Genomic DNA, 13689 nt, shown 5'->3' with positions numbered 1-13689 from the left:
CTAAATAATGTTTATACTTTTAATTATTGATAGATAGTTATTTTAGCCTAAAAGCGGTTATTCAAAAAATAAAATAAGTAAAAAAATGTAAACAAGAATAGTTTTTTTTTATTTATTAATGTTAGATTTAAATATCTTTTTCGTCCTCATTTTCGTAGTGTTTGTTACGGATGATCCTCATTTTTACCGAATGTTTAAAATGGTACATATGACATTGTTTGTACGTTGCATTGGTGTGTGTTACGTGTATTGTACAAGTGACTAATTAATGTTAACTTTTTTAATTTGGGGGAAATTTTGTAATTAGGTATTTCGAATTGTACAATTAGGGCTTGACTTCGTTGGAGGCGATTTTTTCATTGTTGAAGGCGATTTCTTCATCTTTGACTTTTTTGAGCTATACCGTGCTTAGTTACTGACTTAAACAACGTCATAGAAAATAACCAAATTAAACATGAATTGCGAAAATGAGTACCATTTTAAACATTCAGTAAAAATGAGGATCATTCTAAACATTCGGTCAAAATAAGGACCATTTACAACAAACACTACAAAAATGATGACGAAAAAAATATTTAAGCCTTAATGTTATAATGAGAATCGACGTACGAAACAATTGTCCCAATATGTTATAATAACGTTTCAATTTTGTTAGAAAAATTCGACATATTTGTTTCCATAATCATCATTGTTTCTATATTCGTCATATTTTTAAATCCTAAAAATTTCAGAAATTTATATTGATTTTTCTTGATCTTTACTTTTGTAAAAAAAATATTATTTTTTTATGATTATTTGATTTTTATTCGCTTACTCTTGTTATTCTTATTTAATAATCATATAATTATAACTTTGTTATTATATTTAATCCTAACAAAAAAAAACTACATTGAATAGTTGGTAATCTTATTTCATAATCTTATGTTCATGGTATGATTTTCATGTTTTTTATATAAAATTATTTAATTAATATTTTAAAAAATAAAATAGCAATGTATTCATTTTCGATAAAAATAGATGAGATAAAAAATTTATATCTGTCATATATAAAGACATGTTTATAATATAATAGATAGTTTTTTTTTAATTGTGGGTAATTTAAAACAATATGTCTTTCATCATTAAAAAAGAAAGTATATATGTTTATTATCAAACAAAAATACAAGACATTATCTATAGATAATGGCATGTTGGGTGACAGTTAAGACAGTATCATTTTATGTTATATTTTTGTTTGAACGAACTCTCATTTTATGTTTTTTTTTTCCCATCGAACTCTATTAAACATACAAAGGGGAGGACAGTTGAGAAGAACGGAAGGCTAGGCCCACCAGTTACTAATATTAATAGATAAACAATAATTTGGACTTTAGTTTTTCAGTCTTTATATGAATTTAAAGGTCCAAATTAGGTATAAATAGATTTTAATATTTTGAATATCTTTTCATGGATCATTGCGTATATCAACAAGCTATACAAAGTTTAGAAAAAAAAATCATCCCACTAAGAATTAAAAATATAATAAAACCTATGATTTTATGTTAAAAAAAAAAACTTATTATGTGAAAGTAGATATTTTGTGAGTGGTTCAATAAAAAATAATGTAAATTTAACAAATTTTGTTAAGATAATTAAAAAATAAATTTACCTAGTTAATGCATGCGGAATCTCTACTTCATTAAATCCGTTACAGTTATGATTTATTAAATCCGATACTGTCGGATCAAATTATGCAGCATCTATTTTGATGTCAAACTATTTTCTGTAAGCACGCCTGAATGAGGAGCCTATAAAAATGGTCGTTTTTGGCGCGCGAGTGTCTAGAAGACAAGACTTTGACACAATATATATAAACTCTTGGAATTTCATGACAAACCAACTTATTCAAAAATCAATACACGTAATTATGGAATTTAATTTGGTCAAACAAAGAATGTCCAAAAGCTTATTAAGAATGGACCAATCAATAAATAGATGCTTCCTTCGTGTTGATTATTGTTGTTTTGTGTTTCTTACACGCTCCTGCACAGTATTACTTTTCACTTTTCATTTTTGATGGCTTCCAACTGCGCCAATCGCTCTAATCCTTACCATCAATGCACCCAAGCTTGCTCCCAAGGCACCAACCAAACCAAGATCACCACCACACACGCAAATAAAAACAAGATTAATTCAGGTTACTTTTCTTTTTCCTCTGCTGTTATGCATCTGTTGAATTTAGTTTTGCATCGATGCTAATATCATTATCTCAAACCTTATAAGGTTATGGTCGAAGTGTGACAGATGGTCAGCTTGGTACAAAGGTTAATAAACAAAAACGAACTTACTCAGGTTGTCCTAAAGCTTCTAATCCTTACCATGAGTGTGATGACAATTGTTACATAAGATTATCGGATTCAGGTACCCTCTTTCCTTCTCTCCTTCAAACCTGACGAATTTTTGAATTTCAGTTATCAGTTTCAATTTTTATAAAAAGTGTTCGAGTAGTAACATTTATAAGAAAATTCATATGATAGAGTGATTTTGGAGGTACAAGAGTTTGTCCTAGACTTGATGAAGATCTCTCACATGGCGATGAATGAATATGTTTCTGATTGTAGTCCATTTCCAATTGCATTTGCAGGTGCCCCTCCTCCGTTAAAGTTAGACAGGAAAATTAGGGTTGGTTCTAAACCAGAACCCCCTGTTCTTGACACTGTTCCTGCCTCAAAAGTTGGAGCAATTTACCTATCCGAGAAGAAAAAGGTTTTTACAGAGAAAAACGAGCACGTTCCCTCTGAGCCAATTTCTGGACACAAACATGATCCAGTTGTAAAGGTAGTGGTCACTGTTTTGTCCCATGTCATCATGCCTCGTAATCTTTGAGCTAAGAAAGAGCGACACACAAACTCATGTCATGTCTTGCATGTGCTTCTTTTGCAGCCTTCCTATCACAAAGACCAACCAAGGGATATCGATAACGTTGCCAACCCAACGCCAACAAATCACGACGAGAAAACAACTTCTCATAAAGTTGTTCATGTTGATCACACTGAAGAATTGGGTCGTAATGTTTCAGCTGGCGCTTCTAGTTTCCCTGGTGGAAATGAAGAAAATTTAAACGATGAGGCAGAGACGGAGTCCGTGACTTCAGAAGCCCGTGTTCAGGTTGGAAGATACAAAGTGAAAGAAAGTTTTGTTTCCATTCTGCAATCTATCTTTGACAGGTACGGGGACATAGGAGCAAGTTGTCACTTGGAATCAGTTGCGATGCGGTCGTACTACGTTGAGTGTGTGTGCTTTGTGGTGCAAGAGTTACACTCCTCCTCACTAATTCAACTGAGCAACTCCAAAGTGAAAGAATTTTTGGCCATTCTTAAGGATGTGGAATCTGCTGAACTTGACGTTGCATGGTTGCGTAGCGCTCTCGACGAACTGGCTGAAAATATTGAACTCATTAATAAGCAGCAGGTGGTAGAGGCAGAAAAGGATTACTCTGGTCGCGAAGTGGAGACAGTGAAAGAGGAGCTACGACAGGAGTTGGAAACTTTGGCTCAGAAAGAACAAGAGGTTGCTGATATCAAAGCACGAATTCCTGAGATCAGAGGTCGTTTGAGAGAGCTCGAACAAAAGTCAGAAGAACTGAACAAAAACATGCTATCTATCAAGTCCAATGTTGATAATTTGCCCATAAAATCGTTGGTAGATGAACTGTTATGTTGAGCAAATTCGATTGTGTTGCACCCATCTTAATAAGTTTCAATGCTTAAAGGTAGAATAGGTTGCTGAATAAATGCATAAAGAGCAATGTTTTCTTGTTTAGTTGTTAATTATACGAACACATATGTATACTGACACACAGGGTACACAGATGCACCCTCTCCATTGGGTCTGAACTTTAATTACTTGTTTCTATTTATGCCAACGATAGTGTTTTTGATCATCAGTTTTAAATACATATTTTATTCCTGTAAATTTTATATATGTCTTGTTCCTGTAATCTTAATTCGTAATCACAAAAAATGCTGATGCCAATCGATTCCTTAAAGCCTCCCTCTTGAACATATATTTATTTTACGTCATTTTCTCTTTAAAAATTGGCTCAACAAATTCCCTAAACTGTCCTGTGCCGTGATAGAAGAAATCTTCTCCCAAAGGAACAATATGCCTCAAAAACAGATAAGCGAATGGAAAACTTTAGAAACAAAGTATTCGGAAAGCAGACTCAGGCCTAGAAGTTTGAGCTCAAAGCAAAGGAAGACCGCCTTGCTTTCCTAGTTATATGTTTCTCATAAAAAAAAAATGTAAGTTTCCCATAGTATTAAAAACTTAAACAGTATAAGAGTTCTCAAAATGATTCCAAAAGCAGTGAATTACGAGAAGAATAAGATTTTATCTCTGACACTAAATCAGGTCTGATGATGCTGGGAGTTTTTCTTTAATATATTTATTATGTAATTAACTTCTATACTATTATTCATAAGCCTTTCTGTAGATAAATTTTCCATTATTTAAAAAAAAATCATAATAATTTTCAATTAGTTGACAACGATTGCGTTAGTAAAAAAAATTGAACTCTCTGTATGAAAAAACACATTTTTGTAATTAAGACATGTTAAGGGCAAGCCAAATTAAGACATGAACAACATGTTAAATATAATAAATAATTGAGTAATTGTCACTATGCCAACACTGAAAATATTTGATGAAAAATAAAGGGATTTTTAGTTAAATAAGTTTGGAACTGTATTAATAATGCACTAGATATTTATTATTGGCAATCATTTGAGTTTTACTTTACCCCTTTTTGTTGGTGCGAGACCTTGTGATGTATGTGGGAAGAGAAGGTGTTTTTGGTATTTAGATTCCTCGAAACCTTTCCTTCCTTCACTCTACTTTCTTCCATGCTTCTTCGTCTTTCTCTTTCAAAAGCTGTGAACACTTTCCATGTGTACCCATCTCTACCATTACCATACCCTAATATCAAAGTGCGTGCCATCTCACTCTTCTGCCCTACACTTTAACTTTACAGATCGTTTCGTTTTGATGGAAACTTTGAAATTTCACAAAACTCCATTATGTTATTCAATATAGAACAAAAATTGGATAAAATGTTGACAATTCAGTGTGAGGTGCATTTATTATATATATGATAATTTCATTACTTTATTTTTCATTCCTTTACTATAAAAAATGGGTGCTGAAAAACTCGTTGGATGCGATCCGCTTGAACTCACATTACATTACTAAACATAATTTAAGTTTCTGGTTTTGAGATAGGAACAGACACGCAGGAGGTAAAAAAAGGAACAACAAATTTATGTCGAAAAAGACGAGGAGGGACTTCACTACTCATCCCATGCCATGCATGACGGGTAAAGAAATACAAATTTAAAATTAAATAACGGTCATAATATGATCTCATCTCATACAAACAAACCAAAGAAATGGTAACAATAATAAAAATAAATAAATAGTAAATTACAGAGGAAAAGACGAATGGGTCATCATCACATACACACACATCAAGCGAATAACAAATCATGAATGCAAACACGAATTAAAGTTCCTTCCTCTACACTATCTCTCTTCTCCGTCAACAACTAGTTCGTAGGGTTGCTCCGGAAGGACCCCAACGCCTTGATAGCCGCTGCTCTCAGTATGTACTGGTGGTATGCCGCCGCCGCCAACGCTCCCACGAATGGTCCAACCCAAAAGATCCACTGCAACCAAACACACCACACATTATTATTATTAACATTATCAGTTAAAAATTATAAACACCACAACCATGCATCTACGTGGGGCTAGATTCTCACATGGTCATCCCAAACTTTGCCATTGTTGTAGATGACAGCAGCTCCGAAGCTCCTGGCAGGGTTAATCCCGGTACCGGTAATGGGTATGGTAGCCAGGTGAACCATGAAAACGGCGAACCCAATAGGCAATGGAGCCAACACCTGCACAACACATTCATCTATTACTAAAAATGCAACATAGACCCATGGTCCGCGGGTGTGGAACGAGAAAAGAAGGGGAACATACGGGGATGTGAGAGTCACGCGCGCTTCTCTTGGGGTCGGTGGCAGCGAAAACGGTGTAGACAAGCACAAAGGTACCGATAATCTCCGCACCGAGAGCAGTGCCTTCGGAGTAGCCAGGGCTGACGGAGTTGGCACCGCCGCCGAGGGAGTTGTAGGGGTGCTTCATGAAGGCCTTCACCAAGCCGACGCCGCTGATGGCACCAAGGCACTGTGCTACAATGTAGAGAACCGCACGGATCAGCGAGACCTTGCGCGCCAGGAATAGGCCAAAGGTCACCGCTGGGTTTATGTGTCCACCTGTGTTTGCGTTCATAAGAAGTCAGAGAGCGTAGAAGAAGAAAAAAAAAAGAAACGCAAGCGGTGGGTGGGTTGGGTTGGGTTAGGTTTAGTTAGGGTAAGGGTAGTAGGGTTAGATGTTTACCAGAAATGCCAGCGGTGCAGTAGACGAGAACGAAGATCATGCCACCGAAGGCCCAGGCTATGCCGAGAAGACCAACGCCGTCGCAAGGACCGGTCTGTTTCTTGTGACCGATGACGGTGGCGACGGTGACATAGAGGAAGAGGAGGGTGGCGATGAACTCGGCGATGAGGGCTCTGTAGAAGGACCAGAGCTTAATCTCGGCGAGGTCGATGAGAGGGGCTGGTGGAGGGTCGACGTAGTCCTTCCTTTGTTGACCCTCTTCGGTGAGTTCCTTGGACATTGTGTGGGTGAAAGAAAGAAGTGAAGAACTATGTTATGGTGAAGAAGGAGAAGAGTGAGGGTAAGATTGGGTTGGTGGGTTATAAGGATAAGAGAGAGGGGTAGGTTGGGTATATTGTAATAAATAGAAGAAGAAGAAGAAAAGAGAGGATTGTTGTGTGGGACAGGGTGCAGAGCAGAAGCATGTGAGCTCTAATCATCTAATGGGTAGCCACAGCACAGAGGTAGGCCTCATCTCATCTTCTTCTGTCAGCCTGGCATGCAATGCAACAACGGTCATCTCTCTCATTTTTTTCTTTTTTTTTTATTCACGCAATTCCAATTTCAATTTTTCCGTCCGTTATTCACCAAAATCTTCCTCATCATTTCTTCTGCTTTCCACTGTGGTCCCTCTCACAACGTACACAACAACTGCTTTCACAACCAATCATCCCCACCCACCACCCTTAATCAACCTCATTCATCTTTTTACATTTCGCAAACACATCATTATGCTGCAATTTACTCAAATACTATTTTTCCAATAAATATTACTACCTGTTACTTCACAAACTCAGAATTAATTCAGAGCATTGCTTCACATATATTTTCACCACACCGCATCATTACATAATTATTTTAAAACTTCATCATTACAGTATACTTCATAATCATCCGTATTTTTAATTTTCATTACTCGTTAAAAAAAATTAACTTTAAATCTGCTTTTCTTACAGTGGTCCCTGTTTAACAAAATTAAATTGTTCCTGTCTATGTACTTTCAGAGTCTATATGCTGAAATCATTCATGCATTATTTTCACCCAACCAAGTTACACTTCAATAAATTTATTTATGTTTTTAGTGTATACCAACATTTTTGAATGATGGTATTGTTTATTAAATTAAAGGTAATAGAGGAGTATATATACATGATAGATTGTTAGAAATTAAAAGTGATATTTTATCGTCACGTGTGTGAAGATAACTTTTTTCCCTCATTTATATTGAACTTTTTTTATCCACCCGAAACTATATTTACCTTTTACCAAAGTTTGAAACTAAAGCAAGCGATGTGTGGTTGTACTTCACACCAAAAGGTGTTAAAGATGATAAGAAACAAGGTTTTGTGTTGATTAGAGGGAATTGCACATTAACTATCTAATTTTATCGCATTTATTTACTTTACGTTAAAATAATAAAAGTGATTGTTATTTAATGGTATAGATTAATGATGCATGGAGAATAATAATGAAAAGAGTAGAGAGTAAGTTTGTTTTGAAAATGATTATCGCAGGGGAAGAAGTAGAGACATTCTCTGGTGTGGGAAAGAAAAGTGAAAGAATATTATATTATATTATGAGTGAGGAATGGACAAAAAGAGTCCAACAAGGATCACTTCATGTGACATTAGCTGGCACACAATAGACCTGCATGCCATTCTCCATCCAATCACTTCTCTGTGGATGCCAAGGAACAAAACAATTTAAATTAAAAAGTTAAATCTTTTCATTTATTATTATATTTTTAAATAATAATTATAATTATTAAGAAAAGCATTCATAATTAATTATAATGGCATATATAAAAAATAGAGTTTATAAGAATGTCATAATTGATTTATGTATAAATGAAGCAAATTCGCCTGCAAATATTTCTTCGTCCATATGAGACATTGGTACAACAAAGAAGCAAAGAGAAGTATCTAAGAAGAGCATCTAACGAATAAATATTAAAATCGTATTAGATTTAATAATTATGTTTTATAAAAAAATCATTGGAAGAAGTTGATGTATCATGTCATGACGATAAAGAAATTATTGATCAAATTAAATTTTTAAGTAGTAATTATTCTTTAAAATTAAATTTTGAAATGCAAATAACAAATTATAAAAATGTAAATATTTACAACATTCGTTCTTAAAACGAAACTTGTAAGAGTGTCATGCTAGCTGTGTAAATAAAAGCAAACGAAACTTGTAAGTTTTTCTTTTAGACTTTTGCATCTTAGATGCTCTTATGTATATTTTGGGAATGTTAAGTCTTTCCATAAAGATTTATACATGAGAAAAATATAAATAGAAAAAAAAAATAAGCATTCCTACAAATTAAAACTAGTTTATATACACAATAACTTATAGAAGTTTCTTTTGTAATTTTTTTAACTTTCTTTTAGTTTATATATAAGCTAAGTTTAGCTTATAAAAATTTTATTTAATATTTTTCTTCCAAAAATAAAGTTTATCTAATCATCAACATGCAATGCAAACAGTCTCTGTAAAAAAAAAAAGGTTTGATGGCAGAAACGTGACATCTTTAATGAAAGTTGCTCAAGGGAGTTGGTCGATTGATGCTAAACATAGTTGTTCATAACCTTTTATGCATTAGAAAATATGACTTCACATTTTAAAAAAAAAAATATAAGTTATTGAATCAACAAAATAGAAAGAATGTTCAGAATTAAGGTATGGTCCTTGTCACTTTGTTGAAGCAACCGGTCACGAGAAGTTGATTAAGGTGTGCTCTTTACTTTTGAACACATGAAGGGATTGAAAGAGATATTCATTATTACTTTTCGGACAGCATACTACATGGTAGTTCTTTAGGAAAATATACAGTTGATGTCGTGCAAAATTCCAAACTACCTATACGACCCCATCTTCAAACAACCTTATACTGCAATGCAATGGTGTTGCTTTGCATTGTTTGTTTCTTCCTTCTTTTCCTGGTTTTACTTTGATTTCAATATGTACACCATGTGAGGCAAGGCATCAAAATCTAACACCAGTTCAATTACAAGGACGTTATGTGCGGTCGAAACGTGTCACAATCCAGTTTATCTGCAAGGTGTAAAAGTAATAGTCAAATTTTGGATGGGGGGAGAGAACATTTTCTGGCATAAAACAGCAGCATGCAAAGGTATCTTACAATGTTGTTTTCGGGTTTACTCCAATAAAATCCTTGAATAGCAATCACGGCCAAGTTTGAAGATACGATGACAAATATACTCAAAGAGTGTTTTCCCATCCACTCCAACACCGCTGTCAAACGCCTGTGGCCATGAACATCTACCTACAGAAGGAAAAGTTGAGTGGTCAAAAGTTTGAAAAATTGCAGAGATCATGGGTTTAATCTGCATGCTAACACAGTACCCAATGAATAAAACAGGAATTGTCTCTCTCTCTTTCTATCTATCTGTATAGTTTTCTCTGGTACTCACCAGGTAATATAAAGCAATGAATGTGAGACCAGAAGCTGCAGAAGTTAGTAGCATATAACTGACGGTGTACAGAGCTTTATTTATTGGAATTCCTGAAAACAAAAGATAAAGGGGTAAGAGAAAGATCAGTGTTATATGGCATCAACGAACATAGAAAGAAGTTGATTTGATAAAAACCAGAAGAAATATGATTATGAAGAGAGAATGCGCGATTTATTATTAGTAAATAAGTTCTAGTGTGCGTTCCACGAACAGAAGATTCCCACACAGTGTTTACAGCACGGACCTGTTAAGGCCAGGAACAATCCAAGAGCCAAAAGTGAAAGGGAAAAACACATCCAGTTGTATAGGCGCTCTTTGTGGTCCTACAGGACAAGCACAGATAAAAGGAAAAGGTTAGTTGACTAAGCACTACCAAAGCCACAATTTACAGTACTTATGTGTAGATGATTCAATGCCTAAAACAATCTACAAAGGGACGTGCACTCTCAGATCATAGTTAACTTTTTAAGAACTCTTATCTTGAAAATACTAAATTTTACAGGCTATTGAGGTTTGGAAATTTGATACTGATCTCACCTGTAGGTGGGCAAGAACGTGACCATATTGAAGTCCAATTATGCATGAAACTGCTGCTGTTATGGAGCTGTGAACAAGTGAAGATAATTATAGACTATCATCAATCATTACCAGTCAATGTAACTCGAAATAACACAAAACCTACCACCTATGTATACAATTTGCTGTTCAATGAACATTTTCTTGCCAGACTATCAGTAAAAAATCTGTGAAGAACGTGAGAACCCGGAATAAATATGTAGATTATAAACATCTACAATTTATATATGTTCTACTTTCTTAATTTGCCGAGGTGTCTTTCATAGATAAAACCATGATACATAATGGATAATACCTCTGTCCCACTGGAACTAAAAGAAAAATCAACTAGGTTTGATTTAGAATTAGAACAATTTTACTCTCGGATCTTGTTAGCATTAGTTATGATTGTAATTCCATGATATCACAACAAATTAGAAAGGCGATCATTTTAATCTGAAAAAGAAGCTTCCAGTTGCACAGAGCATAATTGTCTCCGAACTTCACAAGATAAAAAGGCAACTCTACGTAGGAGAACTTTAACTGATGGACTCACAGGGAAATATTAGCAGTTTATACTTATCACCTTAAAATGCCTTCGGGGTCAAAAGGAGCATGACACCATGAAGGTGAACTATCTGAAACTTGACCCTTAGACATATTGCACTCCTGGAAGTTAAATCATCAACAAGGAATTAACATGTCACGTTATGCTGCTGTAAAGCCTCGAACAAAGATATGGAATCAACAATAAGATACCCTAAGGTTTCTGTAAACTGGTTTTCTATACAGATGGCCTAGACCAAGTATGTAGCGATCAATCATTCCAGCAGAATTACACGCAGGTCCAAGATCGCCTCTCACTGAACAATTGACCTGACATTGGGTTGAGAACCTTGTAAGCATCGTAAAATTCATATTTTGAATTCCACCACCAGTATACTCTCATACAAATGAATTTTAAACATGAATAAGCAGGTGAGATTTTTTGAGAATTAATAAGCACAGGACAGCTATCTAACCAGTAAAAGTTGATAGGAATTCATGAAATCAAATTCAAAACAAAAAGGATAGGAAAGTGAGAAGTGAAGGGTGCTGAGTCTACTCACCGTGTAAATATCACCACCACCAATAGGAGGCAGCGAAGAGGACGAGGCTGATACATCAAACTGCCAATCTGGAACATATAGACCATACAGTAATCCTGAGTAAAGCGCCAGCAATATTACAACAACAAACCTGCATAAAAATATTTGTACAATGATGAGAAAATGAGTACGAATATACTGGATGTAATACTAGATGAATATAACTTGCCAACTTCATTCAATGCGAAATGGACTAATCCTGCCATTTGATTTTCTACTAAAATCTGTGGGTTGAGACTTTTAAATTTGGATAGTGCCCGGTTGTTAAGTTTTACTTTTAAACATCATATTGCAGCAGTAGGTGACTAAAATTATACTTATTAAGGATGGTTTTTGATTTAGAGACAATCTTGATTAACAGGGCAATCAGATATCGACATATTAGGGCCCTCAAATTTAATAGTTCTGACACGAAAACCTTACCATTGCCAGTAGTAATTTTTGACGAAATTTATTTCTTTCCATCGCGGAGGTGGAAGCCAGATCTCGATTAAAGCTGCAACAATGTATCCAATAGATATCCTCTGGATTCATAGATCGCCATATCAAATTCGTTAGCTTCCTCAAATAATATACATTAACAAAAAATACCGATATCAACCATTACTGATAAGGTATAGTCATATATCACTACTACATCAGATACATTTCTTTGCACTATCAACTTTTAGTATGAAAAGTAGTCAACAACTCACAAGAGATCGTTTTATGGATGCATTTACCTGTAAAATTCCCAACCACCGAATTCTTTCAATGTCAACACCAAAAGTCAAGGAAGTTATACCGTGAAAATAGCCTCCTGAAATGAATATACATTGTTTATTAGGTGAAGAAACTAGAACGGCAGAAAAAACAGTTGCCCAGTACAGCAAAATTAGGTGAACGTAGTTGAAGTCCATCAACACAGTCTTATGCAGACATAACATGCAACAATTTTAATGAAAAATACGGTTTCATGGCAGCGTGCGTGGACACAAAAAAGAGTGAGTGAGAAGATATTACCTTGAAGAACAACACCGAGAACAAATAGTTTGACTGCTCTGGCGAAAGCTTTGCATGTAGCTTGTGTTCTCTGCGGCCTTCTCTGACGTATTGCGGGGAAAGAAAAAAAAGAGGGCTTTAATTAATTGGATTGATAGAAGGAGTGAAAAGCAGAAAACGTAATGCGAAGAGGAGTGGCATCGCAATAGGCACCTTATAAACGAGTGCAAGAGAAATTCCAGCAATGAAGAGAAAAAATGGCATGACGAGATCAGCCAAGTGAATTCCATTCCAGGGGGCATGAGCAATGATGGGGAAGATGGAACCCCCGTAATCCACCACTATCATAAGCTGAAATTCAACAAAGGGAAAGCCTTTTTCAATTCCCAGAAGAAAAAAAATGAGACCTTTGCTTGTTAATTTGCTCGAAACGCAAAGAAAGAAAGAAAGAAAGAGTGAAAGAATCGGATACAAAAACAGAGAGGCCGCGAAAGACGTCGAGGGAAGCGATTCGGGTGGGTCTGGCGTTCTGGAATTGAGTTGGCTCCGAATCGTTGAGCAGCAACGGTTGTGGATCAGCCATTCGATTTTAGGCGCAGTAATAGTATTCTCCGTCAAACTACTACGGAGTGTTTGGACAAAACAAAAAGGTTTCACTCCAAAGCTCGATTGTTGCTGAGAGTTTTGACTTGTTTTGTTTCTCCCTAAGATGCGAGCGCAAAAAAACTTAGGAAACTGGGAATATGCTTATGCTGTTGTTCGATGTCTTTAACAGCGTGGCGCTAGAACATTGGGTCCCTTGGGATTGTTTGTTGAGTATTTGTGAACTACTAACACTAACTACAACTCTACAACTACGCTTCCACCATGTCATTGTCCCATGTGTTTAGGGATATACATTATACCACCCTTTTACACTTTTCTACCTACTACATATTCAACAACTATTCAATTCATGGCCTTTTAAGTTTCTAGCTTCTAATAAAAGTAAAATTGGCATTTAATATGTGTTTTGCAGTCTTTTTTAACTTTTTTGACAATTT

General features: G+C 35.3%; 2 protein-coding genes across 2 annotated transcripts; one reads left to right on the top strand and one right to left on the bottom strand.

Moving 5' to 3' along the window:
* Positions 1 to 1993: 1993 nt before the first annotated feature.
* LOC114162542 lies at positions 1994 to 3959 on the top strand. Its single transcript, XM_028046465.1, has 4 exons — positions 1994 to 2176; positions 2263 to 2400; positions 2624 to 2817; positions 2923 to 3959. Exons 1-4 carry the CDS (start codon positions 2056 to 2058, stop codon positions 3700 to 3702), a joined length of 1233 nt encoding a protein of 410 aa, XP_027902266.1. The 5' UTR covers positions 1994 to 2055; the 3' UTR covers positions 3703 to 3959.
* A 1318-nt stretch (positions 3960 to 5277) lies between these two features.
* On the bottom strand, positions 5278 to 13401 carry LOC114163085. The gene is made up of 17 exons (XM_028047163.1): positions 13119 to 13401; positions 12860 to 12997; positions 12668 to 12749; positions 12388 to 12464; positions 12089 to 12189; positions 11627 to 11756; positions 11277 to 11393; positions 11104 to 11186; positions 10500 to 10566; positions 10207 to 10285; positions 9921 to 10012; positions 9629 to 9772; positions 9509 to 9540; positions 6445 to 6731; positions 6025 to 6320; positions 5799 to 5939; positions 5278 to 5702 (listed from the first exon to the last, which is right to left on the bottom strand). The coding sequence occupies exons 1-17, from the start codon at positions 13227 to 13229 to the stop codon at positions 5583 to 5585; spliced, it is 2097 nt and encodes a 698-aa protein (XP_027902964.1). The 5' UTR covers positions 13230 to 13401; the 3' UTR covers positions 5278 to 5582.
* Between the last annotated feature and the right edge of the window lie 288 nt (positions 13402 to 13689).

Source organism: Vigna unguiculata, chromosome 9, assembly GCF_004118075.2.
Source record: "Vigna unguiculata cultivar IT97K-499-35 chromosome 9, ASM411807v1, whole genome shotgun sequence".
Taxonomy (NCBI): Eukaryota; Viridiplantae; Streptophyta; class Magnoliopsida; order Fabales; family Fabaceae; genus Vigna; species Vigna unguiculata.
The sequence above is the reverse complement of the archived record's forward strand: the minus strand, read 5'-3'. Positions and strand labels throughout refer to the sequence as shown.

Bases quoted from the DNA above. Each gene is read 5' to 3' on its own strand.
- LOC114162542 (XM_028046465.1), top strand. From the start codon at position 2,056: ATGGCTTCCAACTGCGCCAATCGCTCTAATCCTTACCATCAATGCACC. The intron at 2,177-2,262 runs GTTACTTTTCTT...AAACCTTATAAG, and splicing joins TAAAAACAAGATTAATTCAG to GTTATGGTCGAAGTGTGACA. The intron at 2,401-2,623 runs GTACCCTCTTTC...TTGCATTTGCAG, and splicing joins CATAAGATTATCGGATTCAG to GTGCCCCTCCTCCGTTAAAG.
- LOC114163085 (XM_028047163.1), bottom strand. From the start codon at position 13,229: ATGGCTGATCCACAACCGTTGCTGCTCAACGATTCGGAGCCAACTCAA. The intron at 10,286-10,499 runs GTGAGATCAGTA...CTTGTCCTGTAG, and splicing joins ACGTTCTTGCCCACCTACAG to GACCACAAAGAGCGCCTATA. The intron at 10,013-10,206 runs GTCCGTGCTGTA...TTTTGTTTTCAG, and splicing joins ATTGTTCCTGGCCTTAACAG to GAATTCCAATAAATAAAGCT.